At 48.1% G+C, this 22,595-nt stretch overlaps 1 protein-coding gene across 19 annotated transcripts in view; it reads right to left on the bottom strand.

Annotated features, from left to right (window-relative positions):
* The window catches only part of MSI2 (musashi RNA binding protein 2), a 259,784-nt gene that overhangs the window by 100,351 nt on the left and 136,838 nt on the right, over positions 1–22,595 (bottom strand). For all 19 annotated transcript variants that reach the window (XM_049803462.1, XM_049803455.1, XM_049803456.1 and 16 more), the window contains one exon: positions 3,562–3,610. In XM_049803462.1, coding sequence (XP_049659419.1) covers positions 3,562–3,610 — 49 coding nt within the window. The remainder of the gene's footprint in view (positions 1–3,561; positions 3,611–22,595) is intronic.

The following is a 22,595-nucleotide window of genomic DNA, read 5'->3' as shown; positions in this document are numbered from 1 at the left end:
ATTTGTAAAATCTGGGGTGATTTTATGACCAATCGATGCAGCAGAACTCTCTTCATCACAACAGCCCACTAGCCAGTTTATTAGTCTGATTAGCGGTAGCTACCTGTACAGAGAAGGAAAAAATGTCAGAAAAGACTGGATAAATTCAAGGGTGAAGATGAAGATGACTCTTTACTCTGCCTCCTACACTTGTTTCTTCCTTCTACCTGTACTTGGCAGAGGTAAAGACCCGGAGCTCAGACTTTCATGCCTCCCTGGCAGCTGCTCCAGCCGCAGCAGCAGAGCCCCTCGGCACCGGCCGCACCTCACCCGCTCGCAGGAATTTGGGCTAATCCTGGCAAATAAGCAGCATTGTCCTTCACCCAGCAAAAGGGTAAGCCTGTTCCCTGGGAAACAGCCTCACAAACAGAGCTGACCCTCCTGAGTGCCAGAGAACTCCTGTATTTGCCAGGAGCGGGGAGGGGGGGCTCCAGCCCACCCTGTCCCCTGGGCGGCACGAGCAACTGGGGACAGACCCGGGTCCGGAGCCTGATGCCAGTGGAGCGTATGGGAGGTGTGGGTAACATCCCGTACGGCATTTGCAGTCTGCTTTTGGTCCTTTTGGACTCTTAGTTCCTCCTCCCTTACAACTCGAGCTTTCACAGGGATGCTAATGCGAAGAGAAATTTTACAGCTTGCATGTAGAAAAAACAGGCTGTAAAAAAAATATTAACCAGTGAAATAAATTCACAGAATTCCTGGGGTAAAAAAGGAAGACCTGCTCCCTCTCGTCTTCCAACGCAGATCGTGGGGAAAAAGCACTTTGTGGAAAAAACCAACAGGTTTCATGGCTGCTAAGGTGCCCCTTCAATCTGCAGCCCTCAACCTCAGCAGTTATGAACCTTTTCTCCAGGTAAGACAGAGGAAAGATGCTTTTTAAAGACGAATCCATCCTCCAGGGCTTATCGCTCAGGTTCACACCTGAGAGCAGGGCTCCCCAGCACACTACTTCAGCTTCCCCTAAGAGCACAGAAAAGCCGAAGCGGAGCTGTCAGAGCAGAGCTCAGCAGCAGCGGAGCACGAACACCAGCGCTTCCCCGTGCCCTCACACCTTGGAAAGTGCTTACAGCAGCACAGTGCCACCGGCGGGGACAAAGGAGGGATCACCTTGAGGTACACGGGGAAGAGACGAGCGTCTTGCTTGCAGGAAGCAAAGGAAGGACTAACACACCATCGCTCTATTTTTATTGTCCCTGCAGAGCCTCCTCCCTACCCTGGCAGTGGAGCCCAGTTCAAGGCAGGCACAAGCTGTTAAGAGACCACCAGGGAGTTTGGTGGGCAGAAACAGAGCTCACCGCAGGCACAGCCAAGAGCCTCAGTGGGATCAAACCTCCAGGATTTGGGACATTTCAGCAAACAGAGACCTTCTCCCCCTGAGAGCCCTTATCTGGGGATACGGCAGCTGCTGGGGCCACCCAGCCCTGCCGATGGGCTGCAGGACATTCTGACATCCCCCAGGACAAGCCGACGTCCCCCAGGACAAGCCGTCCGTGGGGAGTCCCCCGCGCCTCCGGCCTCCTGCGCCCTTGGAGAGGGACGGCGGAGACCTGCTCTGCGAGGAGGAGACACAAAACCGCGGGTCAGGGACTTGCAAATCGGGCTGCAAAAGCCTCAAAAGGATAAGGCGTGGAGATGAACGCCAGGATGCGTTGCCAGCCTATCCGATGCACACCGCGTGAACTTGCCAGGTTAAGAAAGAGTTTAAGAGAAGCGAACGAGGAATACAAACAGAAGCAGGCGGGAGACTCGCTGAAACGCATTCACAGGGGCCAAATCTGCTGAGTATGTGCCTTGCTGGGAGCAGAGCCCCCCAGTACTCCTTGAGCTCAGCTGCCAGCAGACCACTTCAGAGTGGGGACGCGGGGCCCTCGTGCCCAGCACAAAAGCAACACATAACACAGCTCTTAAATGCAACAAACAACGTGCCAAGATCCTGAATGGAGAAGGGTATTTATGGCCTGTTTAAGGGTGGTTGCAAAGAGAAGGGTGGAAAACTCCCTGGATATAAAAGGAAGTTGTCAGGGGTTGAACTTTCCAAACTATGTAAGAGTTTTGAATGCTTGGTTCCTGTTACAAAACTGATGGGCACTGGCTGTTCGCATGCCTACTCTGGCTCTGAAGAGCCTATCTTTCCAAGCAAAGTCTTTTGCTCGCTGCTGCTGAATTTTCCAGGGTACTACGATCCCCGACTTCAGAGAGGGATCAGTGCCTGGGAGGGAGCTGCTGGAGGGAGGGAATGCTATCCTGGAGGTTTGCCTGACTCACCCAGCCATCCACATGCACTAAGTCGCTTGTTAAGGCAAATATCAGAACAGTGAATAATTCAGAGCTGGGACGTTCGGTCTTCTGACCCTGCTACAGAGATGAAGATGAGGCGGCAGTGGCCGGGCACTCTGGATTGCTCCCCTCTCCTGTTCCCAGGGCTCCCATCCCTGCCTGGCTGGGCGCAGCCTCCCTAAACAAACGGGCTACACATGCCGCCCCGAGCAGCTGACACATTTGTGGCTGAGACAATAACCGTATCAATCGAGAGAGCCCCCCAAAGAGGCTGTAGTGCGAAGGGCAAACGACAAACCTCGGGGCTACACGTCCACGCTGTCGCACGGGGGCAGAAGCCACAAGCTGCGCTGGCTTCCTGCACTGCCTCCAAGCACATGCCGTGTTAAAGCAGGGAGACTGGTGGCATAAAATCAATCTCGTTCGGAGAGAAGAGAAAAGGGTCTCGGAGCCTGTCCCCAGTGCAGTTTCGGGTGCCACTGTGGGAGCCCAGGTACGTTTTGCTCCCTCCCAGCTGAACGGAGCGGCTGCCAGGCCGCTCTCTGCCTGGAGCTCGGCGTCTCTGCTGCAGCGATAACGTGAACTGCTCGCTGAGAGACAGAGGAGCATCATTTATTTCCACTGAAAGGAACGGCCATAACACTGAAAATAATCCTCAGCTCATTTTCACAGAACTGTACAAGCAGTGATGAAACCTTGTCTCTCTTGTGAAATATGTGGAGGGAAATTCCTCTTCTAGAGATCCTGCTTATTCTGAGCTACCATCATTGGAGTCCTCAGCTTCAGAACTCCAGAACGCTCGAAACCTCAGTGGAGGGGTTTAGCATCTTAATTTCCTGGTGTCTCAGCTTAACTGGCCTTATGCCCAGCTTAATTTAATGCTAGCCACCTTGGTACAAAACCTCTGCTTCCCTGCAGTCTCCCCGCACCCAGCTCCCTGGGCTTGACTATCTCCAGGGACGCCACGGAGCCCGAGAACGGTCCTCCCAAAGATAAGTCATTAGACTGACCAGAAAAGTCATCTCTAATAAGAAAATCCACGTGACATGTAGCATTACATGCCAAACAGCCCTTCCTCTGCAACACCTGCAGGACAGAGGGAGCCGTCTCAAACACAAACGGCTCTGCTGATTTAGCACCACTGGATTTAGCCACTGGGTCAACGTGCTGACGCTGATTTTTGGCTGTGCTCACCATGCAGAAGCTGTCACAAAACGTGATGTCTGAGCTCCCGTTCTCTCTTACCTCTATGCCTGTTGGTCGTCTTGTCAAACATAAGCATGGCGTCCTCTACCTGCAAGACAGAAGCGGGGAGATGCACGCTTTAACACACTGGCTGCACGGTTCGCAAAGACACAAGAGACAAACTGGGAAGGGGAGACAAAGGCAGGAGCAGCCTCAGCTCGGGTACAAATGATGCATCAGATCTCCTTGCTTTTGCTCAGAGTCAGCTCTTCCCTTTGTAAATCTGCTGCTTTCAACTCCCGTCCTAGCTGACATTTGATCCTAAAGCGGAAGAGGGAACATTAGAAGTTTTGTTGCCCTAAAAAGCCAAATAGCTAAGGAGCTCTTCCACCTCTCGTCGGTCCCCGGCTGTGCCTCATCTCAGTCTTATTCCCTTTTGTAGGGAGATAAGGAAGGGCCAAGAGAGGAATTGTGGATGCAAATCAAGCCCATGACTTTTCCAAATTAGAGTCACTGTCTTGGCTGAGAATGAGGAGGTTACAAGAAGTAGGAGCAGGGTAAAATCTGGTCAGCCAAGAAAGGTTTTCAAAAGGCCTTTTGAAAAGCTAGAGGAAAGAGGGGAGAGGGAGGAGAGAGAAAGTTTAATTCGCATCAGGCTTGGCATTTCCACTTCAGAAGAGAGATGACTGATGAAACGTATTGAAGTGCAACCAAATTGCTTTCAACTTTCATTACTATTTGCATGATTTATTCCACCTCCATTTAATCTGTGCAGCCACACCTAAAATTTTACACTTATTTTAGAAGGATGTTGTGCTGGGGTTTATTTTCCAGCATTATCCCATTTTAAACTGTTGCTCAGAGGCTGCAAGAGCTGGGGCAGGTCAGTGTCCTGGGCAATCTTTCTGGAAAGAAATTACAGACTTGCTATTCCCTGTTGTAAACTAGGGGCTGATGAAAACCTGTATCACCGCTAAATTGCAGAAGACGTTGGGGGAAGGGAGAAGATCTTTAAAGAAAAGCTTTTATTCTTTAAAGGACTCTACTAGTTGTCTGTGGGGGTGGGTTTTGGGGTGCGTTTTTTTTGTTTGTTTGGTGGGGGTTTTTTAAGGGTTTTTTCCCCAGTAATTTTTATGATACTTCCATGTTCTTATATTCTGTCTTTTCTATAAATAATTTATTCTAGGAAAAGTGATTTACAATGCTCTCTTCACCTTACACACAGTACCACCAAAGGGTCTACCTTCACCCCAACTGCCTGTGCCCGCTCCTGTGCTGACCTCTTCCTTTCTGCCACCACGTCTGCGCAGCAGATCAAGCCAGGGAACCGCTCCAGGTTAAAATGAACCACACTTTCTCTTCCAGGTTAGTTTTAAGCCAGATCGGTTTCCCGGCACGGCTAAACCAACGCTTGTGCTGACGCAAGGGACAGGCTGCTGCTGCAGAGGGCAGAGAAGCGGCACCTTATGGGAAGGTGGGACCAACTGCGGTAGCTGTGCCAGCTTTTGTTGCCTCAACGTGATCCTGGAATTACAGCAGGATTTGAAAGCTCCCGCCCGGATAAAATTCACGGTTCAGGGAATACAGTTTGACTGTAGTCCTCTTATGTAGGGGAACACACATCCAGCCTACTTCTGTGCAGTAGTACAATCTCGGTCTTGGCTGAGCAGAGACGTATTTTGGGAAGGTGGCAAAAACACAGCTTGACCCTCTCTTAACTATGGGACTAAAATATGTTCCAGGATACAGTAAAAAAAATACAGTGCAGCAAAACCTTACGCTATGCCTAAACTCATCTAAAAACCTGTCTCTGGTTAACTTGTTCTTAGCTTTTTCAGCCAAAATGGTTTGCAAAATGTTAGCAATGGCCTGAGGAGGAGGAGAACAGCATGCCTCCTTGATACCCATCTTGAATTAGACCTAAAGATGCTGATGTACTGAAAAATCCAAACCACATTAAGCACAGAGCCATTTGTCCTGCTGTCTTTCTTCACTCCAAGGAAGAAAATTCACAAGTATGAGTAATATCAGAAGGCAGATAAGGACAGAGCTCCCGTTCACCCTGCCACCACCGCTTATCTCTGCTCTGGGGTTACGTTTACACAGCAATCTTTATTTTTCATTCTCACAGGTCTTGGCCTCACCGGAACCAAAAATTACATGTCGCACCTAATGCTGTTTCCTAGAACATCGCTGCTTCCTCCGCCTGGGTCCACGCGAGCGTGCCAACCACCCTTTTGTCCTCATGCTAATCGCCGTTGCAGAAGTTTTAACATGCAACTTTTCCAGTGTAACCTTTCTGCCCCAAATCCCATACCAGAGCCCAGAGGTCTTGGACGCACTGCAGCACAGGTCCCACCAGCCCAGGGAGGTCCTCTGTCCCCCGAGCCGGAGGCTGCTGCTGGGCACAGGCTCTCCCAGCTGGATCCACACTGAAAGGGCCGTCATTTCAAAATGACACCTCCTCCTGCAAGGACATTACTGGGGACTTTAAAAAGGCTGCTTGTATTGCTGTTAGGGGGAGAAGAGACACGACGCAACTCTAACCTCGCTTTAGCACGGCCATGTCTCAGCCCAAACCCTCCCAGCAGGCTGAACCTTGAGCTGCGGGGTGCAAAAACCTCTCCTGGGCTCAGCTGTGGCCGGCAGCAGCAGCACCGTGGGTTTGAACCTCTCGTACAGCCTCATCCTGCTCCTCCAGAGGAGGGACAGGTCCTGGCGCGGGACCAGGCACTGGAGGGGGCGAGGGGCTCTGGGTCCGGTTCGCGGTCCTACGGGGGATCTGCCGTTCTGGTCGCCTCTCCCACCTGTACAGCGTGACACGTCTCACCCACCAGATACACGTCCTCCGGGCAAACAACATTTTGTGCCATGTGTACTAAGGCCCTGCTTTGCTGGAATGATGATCTTGGCAGAGATCTTTTTTATGCAAATAAATCCTTATTAGCAGTAACAAACGCAGCCTGCATGGGCTAATCCAGCAGCTTTCCATCATGCTGGCTGGGACCCTGAGGAGCGCAGGTACCCTGGAGGTGGGTGCTCCATCTCTCCGAGCAGTGGTACCTATTTCTGGGATCAGAACCGGGCGCGCAGCTACCTACGAGAGGGTCGGCCCTGCCAGTTCAAATCTGAAAACCTGCAAGGGGGGGAAGCGGCTCTGCAGCTTCAGACGTGGACCAAGCATGCCTCTAAGAAAAAATAATCAGTGGGGTGTTCTTCAAGCCAGCTGGTGCCCTTTCAACAATGTCTAATTGGTTATCTTTTCTGTTTCCTAAGGTCAGAACATTTTATCTCCGTCTCTGCCCTTTCTGAGTTTACCCCACCCTGCGTTATTTTTTAGGGCAGCCATTGTAACAGAAGAATAGCCTCTTTCCTCCATAGTCTGGTGACACAATGAGACTTCTTGAAACCTCCTGAATAGATAAAGTGCAATGGCAAAAGGAAAATTCTATTAACGCTTTGCAAAATAAAACATCTAAGAGCTGGTTAGACAAGCAAGAGAAGAAAATCAATATGGAGAGGGCAGCGCGCTTAGAAAAACTTTTCACCAGTTGCAAAAAGGTGGCGAGGGTATGGGAGGGAGGGGGAGAAAGAAACTTATTAATTCAGAAAACCCATCAATGGTATGGAAATCTGGCAGAACAGCAAGAACTGAAACTAGAAGAATTTGAATATACAAAGGGCTGAATAGAATGAGAAAACCACACTGCCTCACACACACAGCCCGTTTCTCACGGTTCTCTGTGAATCAAACACAAGCGGCTTGTTCAAGTTTTCATCAAGGAGAAATAAGGGACACAGTCAAGGTAACCGGCAGTAAACCCTGTAGTAAGCAAATTGATCCCTATTTCAGGGGAAGGGAAAAAAAAAAAAACCACACCAAAAAACAACCCACAGCGAAACTCAAGTACATTCAGGAGCTGTGACTGTCCAAAAGTTAACCCCCTCCTCCAACCTGAGGCTCCCTTGCTCGCCCAGCATTTTAAAGACGCTCGAACTGCAAGTTTTCCAGGTCTCAACTCAGAACATGCAACTAGCACCTTGCTTACAAAAGAGAAGGAAGTTTCCTCCAGGGTTAGAGACAGGACTGGAAGTGCAATTGCCCCCCGCAAGGCTCGGCTGATCCCCCACCACACACTGCCCGCTGAACCCTGCTACCAGCTACGAAAGTGGCCTCCTGTGAGCATGTTCTCGGGGCATGGCGAAAAACACCGCACCAGCGAAGAGCTGAATTTCCCCAGCACAGGTGTGAGATGCTGAGCCACCAAGCAGAGAGCCACCTCCCACCCAGCACACGCGGAAAGCAGCTGGCAATCCCCATTTTTTACCTCTTTTCAGGTGTAATATGGCTCAATATGGAGGCTTAAAGGAGCTGATTAATCTGAACTAATTCAGGGCATCAAATGAGAGTGTATTGCAAAATGAACAGTCTCAGCACTTAAGGTAAATAAAAAAAGAAGAAAAAAAGACTTGCCAGATAATACCAGTTACAAACGGACACTTAAGCCCAACAGACTTCTCCTCTGTCCCAGCATACCCCATATATACATCCAATTTAGACCCAGTTTCTTATATAAAGCCTAACTAATGGGCTTTAGTTTATTTAACTTTTTTTTTTTTTTTTCCAATCCACTTGGGGCTCTGAGAAAAGGAAGGGCTATACCACTTCATTACTCACTGCCTGGAAGGAGGAATAGGGGAGAATAGGAGGGAAGAAAAAAACCTGGAGGAGCCAAAGGCTTTAATAATCCTAACAGTTCCCAGGGTTATTTAAAATATGCCCAACCAGTTCACAAAAGGCTCCACAGAGATAAATGTATTTGATTTTCTTCCACTTTAATGGAGGCATATATTTAAAGCAACAAAACCAGGGTGACCTAAATAAAGTGACTATTAATTGTACTCAGAAAGGCTCTGAATTTAATGCAACTGATCTAGCCCGGCACAAGAACACACGATATTCTCCATTCATTCCTTCCACTTTCCTCTTCAGGATTTTCAACCCCTCTCTTTTCCACGAAGGATGATCAAACCTGGCGCCAGCCCAGGGCCGCTCACACCTTAAGGAACAGGCTGAGCCCTCTGCAAAGACCAGCAGCCATCCAGCAAGCTTCTGGAGGACGGTGCTCCAGAAATGGGAGCACGGTGCTGCCACTGAAAGCCGAGTTGACCAAACCAGGATGGTTTCTGGAAAATTTCACATCCAGGCTTGTACTTCTACAACCGCACGACGTCTGCACGGACCGGCAAACCCAAGAAGTGGTTCGCGTACGTGCAGCTTGCAAAGCCAACGTTCATTTACAAGGTGCCTGCACGCACAGGAGTAACGACAGCCACTATTTCACATCTCCACGTTCTTTTTTTTTTCCGTTTGAATCAAGTTTACTCATTGGGTAAAACCTCCATGGGGAAACTACCGTAACTATACTGAACGGAAACACAACAGTCTTTATGCCTCACATTCCTCCTCATCCAGCCCAGGAAATATTTTCCTGAACCAAAACCTGAGTTCCCAACGCATCCAGAGCAGGTCGAGATGTTCCTGCATTCCCTTCACGTGTCCCCCCTGGGAACGGAGGAGCTGTTTGTTTCCAACACTCCCGAGCAGATTTGGTACTACGTTCTCCATCCCTTCAAGGTAAAGAAGAATTAGGGCAGACAAATGAAATAACGCACTGTAATCAGACACTGTGGCAATTCAGATTGGGTCCTAGGAGAAAAGAAATTATGGAAGGATGACATTCAGCTACACACAGCTGGGTTGTGTTTCTACCCTCTCCAGTCCCCAACTCATAAACTCTACAGGTCTATCACTTCTTCTGCTCTCCCAAGAAAAGTGTGCTGGATATTCTGGTCTAATTCCTCAAATTATTTATACACACTGCACAACTCCTCCAATATTTTGCTTTCTGAAGCAGAAAAACCTCTTAGCTGCTAGTAAACTGTCAGGTGCTATTATTTTAGGCGTGCATGTGAAATCTAAGCACTAGCAACGTGCTTCTGCAGATTTACAACCTCCCCCCACATAAATTAAGACAAATGCATATCGCCCGCCAGACAGTTAGAAAAAAATGGTTCCCCCACACCAGGCCTCTGGGTTTGATTACAATGGAATTAAACAAAGAAACAAATACTTTAACCTTTTCCCCTCTTTCCATCAAGCACGCCCCGCCGCTCCCAGCGCGGCTCCTTCCCCTGTCCCAAGGCATCCCCAGCACCCTTGCCCATCGCCCAAGCGCCTTCCTCGCCCCAGCCAGCCGGACCGCGGCGTTTGCGGCCCCGTGTCCCGGCACAGACGACCACACCGAACCACAGGCTCCCAGGTCGGATCGTGGCTGGTCCCTGTTCCACCACCCCACCACGCGCGAGGGCTCCGCTCCTGCGCTCAACCCTGACGGCTGCTGACTCGGCCAACGCGCCGGGCAGCAAACCGGAGACCTCCGGGGCTGAAAGCACGAACCGCTACAGCTTCTTCGCTAGGCAGCCCCGGCTCCCAGCCGCGTGGTGAGAGATTCATATCCTCTGCGGATCAGGCACAATTTGTGCAGGGCTCCCCGGGGGGGGCTGGAGACACACAGTGAGGTCCCTTGCTGAGCGCTTCCCAGTGGCTCGCAGTGACGACTCACCAACCGAGGACCGACATATTATGCACCATGATAATAATCAATGCCATACTGTGCAAGAACAAATTCCAGTGCTAGCAATTTTTCCCCCCCAGCAGTTGAGTCTTTAAAAAGTCTTCTTCAGCAATTATAGCTAATAAAACTACAATTTTATTCAACACACACATATCATTGTAACTAATTTTGCTCCATCAGGGCTGAAATTAAAACAGTCATTCAATCACGTTAATCTCAGGGCTTGCTCACCAGCCGTGACATGGCAAAGAGCATCCCAAATGCTCGCCAAAAAGCATGGTGGCTACTCTTGGACTTCAAAATGCTCCTGCAAAACACCAACACGTTACTCAATGCTTATTCTACCAAGGGGGATGTAAGAACGGCTAATGCTCTCCAGAAAAAACAGCTTTCCGCGGCAGGACAAATTAAAAATGACTCCATAGATGATTTCTCAGGATTTCCTTCTCTCTGGCATTAATAATACAAAGTATTGATGAAAGCAAGGCTCTTTGCCACGCTCAGATCAAGTCATAAACTCTGTAAGGACTCTTGGAGTTCTCCTTTGACCTGCTGTCTTGGCTGAGAACTTCCCTTGTCCACATCAGAGTTCCAGCAGACATTAGCTAACACCACCGGCTGGGAAGACAAGTTTCTTGCAAAAAAATAAACCAAAAAACCAAACACCAACCAACCAACCAACAACTCAGAAACATAAAAGACAGTTCTTTCTTCAGCGTTAGGGACTGCTGTGCCACTACAGGACCAGCAGTGGAGAAGGCAATGAAAACAGGAAAGAAAAGAAGCGAGGCCAGTGCCAGTAAGATGGTGTAACATCAGCATGGGTTGGTAACGACCTCCACCCAGCAGAATGGTTGCCATTGTACAAACTCCCAGGGACGTTTCTCCAAAAGGTACGATATACCTGTGCAGCCAGGACCACCACCAGAGAGAGGCACAGGGGTCCCTGCAAGAAAAAGGGATGCGGAACAAACCGCTCTAGGAGGCAGCACTAACAACTCATCATTCATCCCGGCACCGGCAGCTACTCTCTCTTGACGAGGTGGCCCTCATCTCCCAGTTACCTGTAACACCGAGTACTTCGGGGATGCCTTTCACAATGGAAATCAAGCTGAAGACAATAGTGACACAGAGAGCCAAGCAAGACCACCTTAGTGCTACCCTCTCCTTGGCCGCAGGGCATGTATATGTTCGCTGTGCTTTTACAGAGACAGAATAGCCTGCCTCCGTCAGAGCAAAGCAAGCCTTGGGCTGGATCCGATCTCCGCAATCAAGTCCTGCAGCCAGGTCTAATTGCCCAGAACAATTTATGCCCGCCAGCGCACAGGCAGCTGTCTCCTGGGTCTCCTTAGCTTGACGGGAAAATAGGTTCCAGTGCTGCATTTCTGAAACGGAATAAGAGAGTCAGAGGAGCCAACACCGAGACCACATCTCAGAGAGCTTGCAGGAGCCAGCGAGACATCCCTGATCCTCCTGCCCTTCTCCCAGGCAAGCAGTGCTGCAGCTAATAAACATTCAACTGCAGTTCAGCGCTCTGAGATCCCAACGGATAAAGGGTACAGAGGGTACACACGACCACCCTGCAGCAAGAACCTGAGACTTGACTCCACGTGGTCACTAGCAACACACACAAACCACAAAAGAAGGGCTAAGAACAACTTGCTAGATGCTGTGCTACTTATAGCCCAGCATTGATGGAGATTTGCACAAACTCACCCAAAATTTCACCGCAAAGAGCAGCATCTTTTGCTGAGAACGGGCAGAGACGGGGCACTACCCAGTGCCCAAACGCTCATGGCCTTAGTGGTCTCTGGGGACCGGCACCACCGCGAACCGGCTCTGTGCCGATAGAGGCCATTGCAGGCGTTTAGCCCAGTGGATGGGCCACACCAGCTTAAACCAGTCCTGCACTGGTGGGTTTTTGCCCACGGATGGGATTCGAGGTAAGGACCACCCAAGGAGGTAAGAACAGCAGCTGGAGGACCCCACGCTCCTGGGGGCACGTCTCTTGCGACAGAGCTGCTCCCCTCTTTCCTCGCCAGCATTTCAGATGTCTGCTGCCACACACAGTCACATCCCCCATCCTAGACAAGCCGCTTTCTTTAAAAAAAAAGTGCAAGCTAACCTAACAAAGGACAGAAAGCAGACATCGATACTTGTTTCTGGAAACAGACTGATCTAATGCCACACGATACACATGTTTACACAAAGCTGTAGCATTTGGTTAACAAAATGTATTTGTGAATCAGAGCAGCACCTCCATCACTGCTACAATAAAACTCCAATCTACATTTCTGCCAGAAATTGGTGCCACAGAAATTTCTTCTGTGATCAAAGTTGGTCCGTGCTACAGTATGAGGCAGGGAGCGATTGATAACTTTAAAATATATGTCAACAGCTAAGAACACTTCAGTATGCATAAAAAGCAAGAGAAGGAGCATATTCTGATCTCGTTCAATCCGAAGCCAGTGTTAAATCACGGAGCTCCCGCTGCCGCCCTTTGCTGGAGAGGCAAGAACAGAATCTAGTTCAAAACATCTGCTGGAGAGCCTCCAAACTCTCTGACAAACATTTAATTCACCCGGCCTCAAAACATCTTTGTGTTTTACCCATCTAATAGACAAGGAAGAGGGTGGGACTAGAAGGGAAATTAAGCTACAGGCTTTTTAAGTGACCCGTATGTGGCGCCAGAGCCAACCGCGATCCTGGAAATCTTTGCCTTCGGTTCCCTGCTGGCATCAGGAGATCTATCTTCCACACGCATCCTTGCCCACCTATTTATTCAAGACATCCTGTCTCCCTGCAAACACGCACGTGCACGTATCGTGCACTATTTTCTACAAATTTCCCCAACAACTAAGTAACTTTTGGTAAGCATTTTCTTGCAAGATCCACAAACAAATGAAGAACCCGTGATCCATCAGTCCTGCTCCAGCCCCATCCCCTCACTAGCTGCCTGAAGGAGTTACCACCAGATAAAACCATAAGACAAACACACGCACACTGTACTTTTTAAATGCACGCACAATAATTTTAAAATATTCTTTTTTGGCGCTCACACGGGACCCATTAGGGTTTACGTGTTTAAGCTTCTGCTGCTGAAACGCAGGAGAACTTTTGCTCTTTTGAAAGCAAATGCTGAGAACTCCACGTGACTCGAACCGAAGCTTAAACACATCAAATATCACAAGAGTCACAGCACAACCACAAGAGCCGACGACACTAAAGTTCATCTTGGCTTCTCTACTCCATCAGAGGATTCCCGGGCCGAGTCCTCCCATCCAGTTAAATGCTCCCAAAGGTGCCGCAGGGCAGGGAAAGGGCCGCTCTCCTCCATGCCAGCAGCGCAGAGGCGATCCCACCACGGGGGCACTGGAGGAACATTGCTCCTTCAGCATTTCAGCAAGCCAGGTGCAACGCGGTTTGTGATTTTACTTTCACGGAACATTAGCTGCCGTCAGCAGAAATAATTCTTCCTCCCTTCACAGTGCTCGTTTGCATATTAGCACTGCAAAGTTGCAATCTGTTTTCTTTTCCAAACAATACTTAAGAGGTGCTGCCCATCAGGCCTGGCCAGCGCAGATTTTGGGAACCATGACACTTCCATGAGGAGAGGAAGCTCCCGGTGAACACACGTGGCCACACATGGACACACACGTGGACAGCAGACGTGTATTCCCCTTTCTCTCTTGATGGGCTTTAGCCATACTAAGCAATACCACCACCTGAAAAGCCAACAAATTTAAATATCTGTCCTCCTTTCCGGGCTGCAGCAAGAGGGACATCGTCATCTAATGTAATTACAGCATCAGTTCAAACTCAGCCTATCTCTGTTCGCTTTGCTGCAGCCCAGGACGCAGGTCCCAGGCTGGGAGGGCACACGGCATTTTCCACACAAGAAACTCAGGTTTTACAGCTGTGGAGCCAGCTAAAGCCCAAGCTGGCTTGGACCTGCACCCCTCCGAGGGGGCCACCCTCCTGTTCGAGCCACCCAGCAGCCCCCCCACCCCATCCCACCACCTCGCCGTGATGCTCCATACAGGCAGGCAGAGGATGGCTGAATTAGTGCCTTTCCTGGAGAAAAAAAAAAAAAAAAAAGGTGTTAAAGCACACAGTGACAACCCATCAAAATTACACAAGGGACTGTTTTGGGCCACCAACAAACCGTGCAGCAAATACCCCCGGCCAGAAGCCTTCACCTGCTCGCCCTGAAGCCTGGGAGCCTGAATCTGCCTCTCTGGCACCGGGCATCGAGGCTGTCGGCCCCGGCCGGAGCTGCTCTCGCCTGTGGCACGCTACGGCGAGCTTATGCTAGCGAGAGAGCAGACTCCGGCAGCCCCAGCCAGCGGCTGCTGCCTCCAGCTCCCCCGGCAGCCCTCGGGGCTTGGGCAGGGTCCAGCCTCCTCCGGGGCTCCACATGGGAGCTGGACCCGGCAACACCCAGAACTAATAAGGCTACAACCTCTCTCAGCAGAGAAGGAGCTTCAAATATTTGTGGAGCACTTGCGGGTCCTTGGATGAAGCGCGCTACACGCAGGGTAAAGTCTTTTCTTTCCAAACCCAGCGTTTTCCCTATTGACGCAACACTAAAACACGAGCAGCTGGTTTGTTTGCTACAAACAAACATGCCAAATAACGAGATGCAAAGAGACCATTAAAAGCCACATGCCAGAAAGAGCATTAGAAACTATCTCTCTGAACACCAAAGTACAACACATCGGACTCCAAGTCATTCATTTACTACTTCGGGAACAACTCCTAGTAAATGGGAACTACTATTAAGTGTGGCTCAATTTCAAGCACACAGTTAAGTGCAATTAAGTCCTTCCAAGACCTGGTTTCTGAAGGCAACAATGACATTTGCACCTTTCCTTGTAAGCACCTTCTGGAATCAAGACCCAAGGGACCCAGTGGTCAGCACACCACGATTCCCCGCATCCCTGTGTTATCACATTACTCTGAGCAGAAAAGAAGTTCCTGTTCACCCAGTGACAAAGCCCACAGAGAAATAACCTAACCACACACCTCTCTATCACATTTGAGAGTACAAACACACAGCATTTAAAGCATAGCTCTTTCTTACCCACTAAATGGACCGTAATAACCTATGGGTTTTCATTCAGTGCCCTTAAGTCGTAGAGTAAAAACTAGCTCAGAGCCCTCCCTGTTATAGAGTATATTGAGAAAAACCCTATTCACAAGAAACCAAGGGTGGTTTTTTTTACAGACGCCTTTGCAGTACAATTCCAGTGTAGGACGGACACAGGTAAACAGATCTGATTAAGAGACATCCTGAGCAAAGTAACAGGATCGAGTTTAAAGAGCTTCCTGCTGCCCTTTTGTAAATACCTGCTGAATAAGTGTGAAGATAAGACAAGTATTGCATTACTATGTTTCCTGATGCATGAAGGACTTTTTTATTGCCCAGAGTTTAAGGAAAAAAAAAAAAAAAAGAAGTATGAACAATTGCCACAGTCAGCTTCAGCAAAAGGCTCAGCTGCAAAATGAAACAGTGTAGTTTATTAGCAAAGAAAAACTCATCTAAGTTTCCCTTGACTGTAATGAAAAAAAGTTTCATTTTATTTCCTGCTAGATCCTTTTTCTTTTTATTGTTCTTTTCATATACTGACTTGCATATTTAAGAATATTTTTCCAGGGCTATTTCTTCTAAACAGAACTCTCTCCTCCCCTTGTCCTTCAACTCCAAATCAAACATAGCTTATATCTCTACATTCAGGGATTTTCTAATTTACGGAAAAAACACTCGCAACCCAGACCCTTCCTGTAACAAGTGTTGCAAGCTGCTGCACTCAAGGAGGGTGCCAAATTGCCGGCTCGGGGGTCCAAGTCCCCCCTCTAACCCCGGGCTTCGCAGCAGACAGAGGAAGGCAGCTGGGCCCGCGCAGCTCGCTCCCAAGTCCTTGATTCCTGCGCAGGCTGCTGCCGAGGTGGGGATTCAGAGAACTGTACTCAGGCACTCACTACACTGATGACTTATGACTTTTTTTTTTTTATATATAAGGCTGTTGGATCAGAGCCCCACGCGCTCCTCGCACACACACAGAGACACGCTGCTTGCTCCAGCAGCTCGCGGCACCGATGCACAGAAACAAAAAGCGATTTTCCCGTTGTCGCAAAGTAGTGATAAAGACAGAAGAATACAAGTCCCTGGGTTTATTTTCACAATGTGCTTGAACAGACAAGAGCTCTGCCCCGGCACTGAAACAGCCAGAGCTGGCAGTGCAGATTTCCTTGGACTTACAGCCCCGTTCACATCCCTGCATCACTTGCACTACAGCACTTCGCCCACCTTCGAGAGAGGAGAAACAACATCAACGAAGCACCCCCTCCGATTTCTGTCGTTCGTGGGTTTAGACTCTTCCTCTACCTCTTTTAAAATATGCCAGCAAGTCTTGATGACAAGACAGAAGCCCAAAGACGGCAAAAAAGCATCGTTAGCAGTAACCCTTGGCGGTAATCACCGCCGCCAATCGCCCCTCGATAACCCGCCACCCAGCCTGCTTGCTGGCCCGAGGGTTTTACAAAATGAGGAGCACTGGGCACAAAATGCCATTTTGATCACTCAAGACCTCGGGATGCTCGCTGCAGCCTGGTCCCCTTTAATTTGAGCTCAATCAGGGAGCTCAGACTGGAACGTTAGTTTGGGCTGTCGGGATGGATTTTTAAAGTACCACCTTGATTTTATTCCCTTCAGCTCCACCCCCTCCCACTCTCCAGTCTGGCTCCTAAGCATGCTGTAATAAATGCTGGGAAAGGCAATCCACCAGGAGAACGGGCTATTAAGGCTGAATACAATATTAAAAAGAAAGCAATTAGCGGCACTGGCTGCGGCTCGGCACAGCTCCTCTCACACCTCAGCCCCTCTCCCAGCCCCTCGAACGCGAGCGCATCCCGCTGTGCCCCAGTGTCACATTGTTTGGAGAGAGATTTAATGCCCACGAACCGCGGTTATTGGTGGGTAAATTGAGTTTTACACGTGTCAACAACGCAAGCTCTCATTAGTTTGACAGAGCCTCACCCAGTCATTTGAAACCAAGGTTCAGCTGCAATTTTTAATTACCCCTGGACAGCGCGGGGATTACAGGCATAATCACCGTACCCAGATTTCTGGAACTACATTACTACTCTTTTAAAGCCTATTACAGAAAAAACAATGTTTTCTGCAGTGGGTTTTTTTTTTTTTTCCCTTTGTTTTTTGTTTAAAACCACGTTGAAGCCATTCAGCCTCCCGCAGCTACTTAAATCATCAAAATGATTTCTGTAAAAAAGAAATAATTTTCTTCAGTTTATAAATGAAAATTAAAACAAGGATCCTCCTCCACCCTTATTACCCATACAATGGGGATTCAAGGCACAGGCAGACAGTTAACTTTCAGTACAAATGCAAGATGGTTCAATAACGCCCTACACGTGAGAACGGCCAAAAGGCCACCAAGCAAAGGCTCCCCGGCCGGGCAGGCACGCCGGCAGGGTCCGGGCAGGGTCAGGAACAGGCAGAGACAGGCACAAGCTCAGCAGGAGCACCCCGTCATCAGGGAAAGACAATTTCAGCCATTAAAACAGCATCTGGCCACAGATGCCATCCTCTCTCAACAAAAACCTGATGTAATCGTTGCAATAAGGTGCGCTTTCGTGGCATGTTTTCCCCGGGGACGTCGAGGTGCTCTGCAGTCCCCTCCTTAAAGCTCCGCATCTTTCCCTGGCACGGGGAGACTGATCACGTTCAGGTGAAGCTGCCTCAAACCCTCACCACACCGACCAGGGGTAAAACCAGAAAGATAACCCAAACACCTTAACCGAACCCCGCTATTCTACCCCCAAAAGAAGGCACCCTGTTTACTGCAATAGCATTACATGTGGGTTTAATGCAAAACACGTTGCTTGCTTTTCACACTTTGGTCTGATTTATTTTTTTAAAAAGGATGGCTTATTTTTGCCACCAATTTTTTTTCGGTCGTCGACCGAAACAACGTCTAGTTGCAAATGTTTTCCAAAACAACGCCTATTTGCAAGACTTTTCCAAAGCTGCCATTTCCACCCGCCTCGTACCCGCGCGCGGGCACACGCACAAATGCACGGGACGCGCGCCCTCTCTCCTCGCTTCCCCAGAGCCCCCCGGTCCCCAGGACCCCCCCAGCACACCGATCCCCAGGGAAGGGCCGGGGAGCGAGGGCTGTGCATCGCACCTCGCCGCAGAGACCGGCACGCGCTTGGCTTGCCCATGGCCAGGAAAAGGGGATTCAAAAGGAAGCTCCCACCTTTTCACTCCTTTTTCTCCCCTAAGCCCTGGAGAACAATAAAGCCGTCCCCTTTCTTCCTCTACAGGGCCCAACAGCTGCCTTTGAACGTTTTGTTTGAAACCTCTTGGCTTCAAACACTTTTCATTTCTTGCCCAAAAGCTATTTGAATGGATTATGTCCCAGTGATGAATCTCTCCTAGAAACGTTACAAGAGACTCTTGAATCACGGCAAACAGGCTCGGTAAATCAAACAAACGGCAAAAACGGGCAAAGAGAGGATTTTGTTGTTAAGAATAAGGTGACAGGTCCACACATCAATCCCGCGTGACTGACAAGATGTCCTTCCGAGATGCGTGTATGTATTTTTTTTAACTTTGCTTCACTGACTACACTTTATTATGCTGAAATAATGCAAGATACAATAATTAAGCTGCGATCTCAGTGGATTGTTCACAATGATAATTCCACCTTTGTAATTCAGCTTCAAATAAACCCCCTTTGTTCTGTCTTATTACACAGATTCTGGTATCATTCAAGTATATTAACTGTAGCCTATTACTGTCACACGAAAATGCTCCCTGAGCCATAGCAAAAGGCTCCCCAGACAAAACTTTATGTCATGTTAATCCAAGCTTTAATAACTATGAGGATATATAACTGTATTCTAATTGTGCTTTGTGTTTCTGCATACAAAACCCAGAAGATATCAAAAGTGACAGAGGCAGCCTTCTTCAAACCAAGCACCAACTCCTGGCCCTGGCTGGCCCTGGCTGTCTGCAGCACACAAATCCATTACCGTTCCGAGCAGCGGGGCTAAAACCGGTGGTGGGCAATTCAGGCCAAATCCTGGCTCGCACCAAACCCGAGTCTCAGGCACAGAGGGAAAACTGGGCTGGTGGTGCTAAGTGCTGTGGCTGTTACTGCAACAGAAATTAATACCCTCTAAAATAGCACTTAAACAGGGATAATCAGTATTATGGAAATTGTGCATATTTAATTCTTGAGTGTCTGCTGAAAACATTACATGATAAAGGACTCTAGTAAGCAGAGCATTCATTTTGTAGCCAACGCTTAAAATAGGCAAAGGAAAAAAAAGGAAAAGAAAAGGGAAGAAAGAAAAATAACCTGGAAACAAGCAATGAAAAGATTCACAGATTTATAATAGTGCATTTTCAAGTGCTGGCTGCAAGCTGGGAAATGTTTTTAAGTAGAAGGATCTGTCCCACCCCCATGAGGCTGAGGCAAAAGTGTTCTCTACCATGTTTTGCCCATGCTTTTGCTAACCCAGTTTTAAGTGCCTCAAGAAATGAGATTTATACCCCTTCCCTACATAAGGTTACAGTGCTGATCTCGCAGCTAAATCCACAGCAGGCTAAAAGTGGCCAGATTTTAACCTTGCTGCTCCAGCTGTAGGACACAGGCCCTTTCAACTCATTCTCATACTCTCCTCATTTTCTGCTGCAACCTTCCCCATTTTATTCCTGTAAAATTTGCTTCAACGCAGTAAACTAGCAAGAAAAAAACCAAAGCGGATAGGACCAAAAAAAGTAGGGAGGAGGAAAACACAAGCAGTGACTCGTTCCAGGTCAGAAGACAAATCGGGGCCAGAAGTAAAACCGTCCCCGACGTACAGACCTCGTGCAGGACTCGGTATTTCCTCGTCCCAGAGGTGCCCGTTTGTTTGGCCTTTTCTGTAATGCTCAGCAACAACTCCCCATGTCACTCCCTTCCTCCAGTCCTGTTTGGTGAGAGCTTAGGAGACTTTTTAGGGGACCTTCTGTAATGATTAGCCAGAACGCTACCAAAACTCAAGGCAATGTGACGGTTTTCCTTCCTGTGCACTCACCGTCAGCCCCTGAGGGCTTTCCCAGCGCTTGGATGCCAGGGGAACATGGGTAATGGAAATAAATATCTTATTTACTTGTTACTGACTTAGAACACTTAACTACCATAAAGGGTCATTTTGTAACGCCATAAAAACAGACCCCATATTTTACGTTAAGCTTACTGACAACCTGAGCGAGATTTTACATCTCTCCACGTGAGGAGCTCTGCAAAACACCGTGTTGAAGTAACCAAAGCTGCTGTCCATTGGGATACAGCCCTTTCAGCTTTTCCCAACTTTGCATCACTGACACCTATGAAACATTATTTTCTATTAGTTTTTAAGTTATGCTGGATTGACTGTCTCTCCAGCAAACCATTGCAAAAAAGCTGATTTCAGGGACCAACATACGGAGTTATTACAAATGGCTCCATCTTCTCGGGTCTGGTGCTGGCACTCCCCGCTCCTAGACATCGCAGTTTGATTTAAAGAGTCAGGCCTGTCTCATCACTCCGAAGGTCAAATTAAACAAGGAGGGTCAGAGTTTAAAATTACTGAAGAACTCCGACCACCTCTTTCGGCAGCCAGCTCTCCAAGACCTTTCCTTAGTAAAGCAGGAGCGAAGCTTTCTCACCCGCACCCCGCTCTGCAGGCAGGCTCCCACCTCCCGTTTGCCACTGACCCCCTCTTGTTTGAGACGGGATTTGCGGACTTTCTAGATCTACACATTGGGTCCCCAGGGAGATCATAAGGATCAAAACCACATCTGTCTCGAGTGTCAGAAATTCAAAACCAGCTCCTTCAGCTCCCCAGACTCTAATTAGGTGGCATCTTCCAAACGTTTCCCAGAGTAAGCCCAAAAGGTATAAAATGCTGTACATTTTAGTGACAGAAGGTTCTGTTTATTGGTGTGAATTAACCTTAGACAAACTTGGAAAACTTCACTGGATACGTTAAAAAAAAAAAAAAAAAAAAAAAAAAAAAAAGCGATGAGTTCAAATGAGACTAAAGGAAACCATGAGAAAATTTTGGGTTTACTCCCGAAGACACAGTGTCCACCACCACTGAGCAGGAAGGGTCAGGAAGGGCTGGGGCTCAGGCAGGGCTGCATGTGGAAGGGAAAACAGCTCATTTCTCAAACTCTGACATTTTAGTTTGTCCCACCTTAAAAGAAACGAGCATTGAAGGTGGATGGCAAGTACGGAGATGGGACTGAGGCTCTTTGAGGACAACAGCAAACTTTCATCTGTCCAGAGCATCAATGCAGATGCAATGGGCTGCAGAGATGCAGCAACTTGATTTTGTTTGGCCAAAAGTAACACAAAACACCAACTGTCCTCCTGTATTTCCACAGGACCCTCGGGGGAACACCAGCACACACACACCTATGCACACAGATGTCCCCGTGTGTCCCTGCCGCCAGCACCCACACAGCTCATTAACTGCTTTTATTGGGAAATCAGAAGCAGCATGCAAAAGCAGTGAAGCTCAAAGAAAACAGAGAACAAGTCAGGTGGATTTACGCTGGAAATGATCAAAATAAAAAAAAATAAATATACCCAATACCCCTGAGAAGCTACCTTTCTCCTGGTTCCTGCTTTACGTGGACTCTGACGTTCCACAACCCACCATCTCCAAATCAGGAGATGCACTTAAAAAGCCACCAGATTTTAAATATAATACGTTCAAGGATTTTATTTACCTGCTGACACTAGAGCTTCCTGGTTCCATATTTTGAGGCTGTATTCTACAACATGTTTTAAAAATTAAAATGAACAGTCTTGTGTAAATCACAAGACTCCAGAAACTGGAGTATTCTGAAGGAAAAAAAAAATATCACTGAACAGCCTGAAATTCTTGATAAATCGTGAAATTTGGCAGCACCCATCTGACAATGTTTATTTTTTTCTCTCAAAGTTGTACTATGCTGAACATTAGATCAAAACAGTTTTCTTTGGCAGACACAGGTTCTGCTCTGCATTCCCCTTCTCCCTGACACACCATATGGACCATTCTTAATGAAATATATTTAGAGAGGGATACTAAACTAGCTCAGCACTGATGTAAGCACTGCTTCTCTGGAAGTCAGAGACTAAAAAACATCATGCATTTTTGAACTATCGCTTTTGATTTAAAAGTCCTTAAAAGTGCAGTCAGTAAGCTCAGATTAAAATGCCAAATAAAGCTTTAGAGATACAAAACACACACACATATATAAAGCAAAATTACTGCTATTTTTACAAAATGCCTTTAAGTAGCATGCTATAAAAAGAGCCCAGTGAAATGAGAAAAACTAGCTTGGACAGCTTCAATACAGAAGAGATAACAAGACAAGCAGAAATTTATTAAAAAGTGAGAGGTGGGGTTTTT

This window comes from Accipiter gentilis, chromosome 6, assembly GCF_929443795.1.
Source record: "Accipiter gentilis chromosome 6, bAccGen1.1, whole genome shotgun sequence".
Taxonomy (NCBI): Eukaryota; Metazoa; Chordata; class Aves; order Accipitriformes; family Accipitridae; genus Astur; species Astur gentilis.
This window is presented reverse-complemented; position numbering and strand designations above follow the sequence as displayed.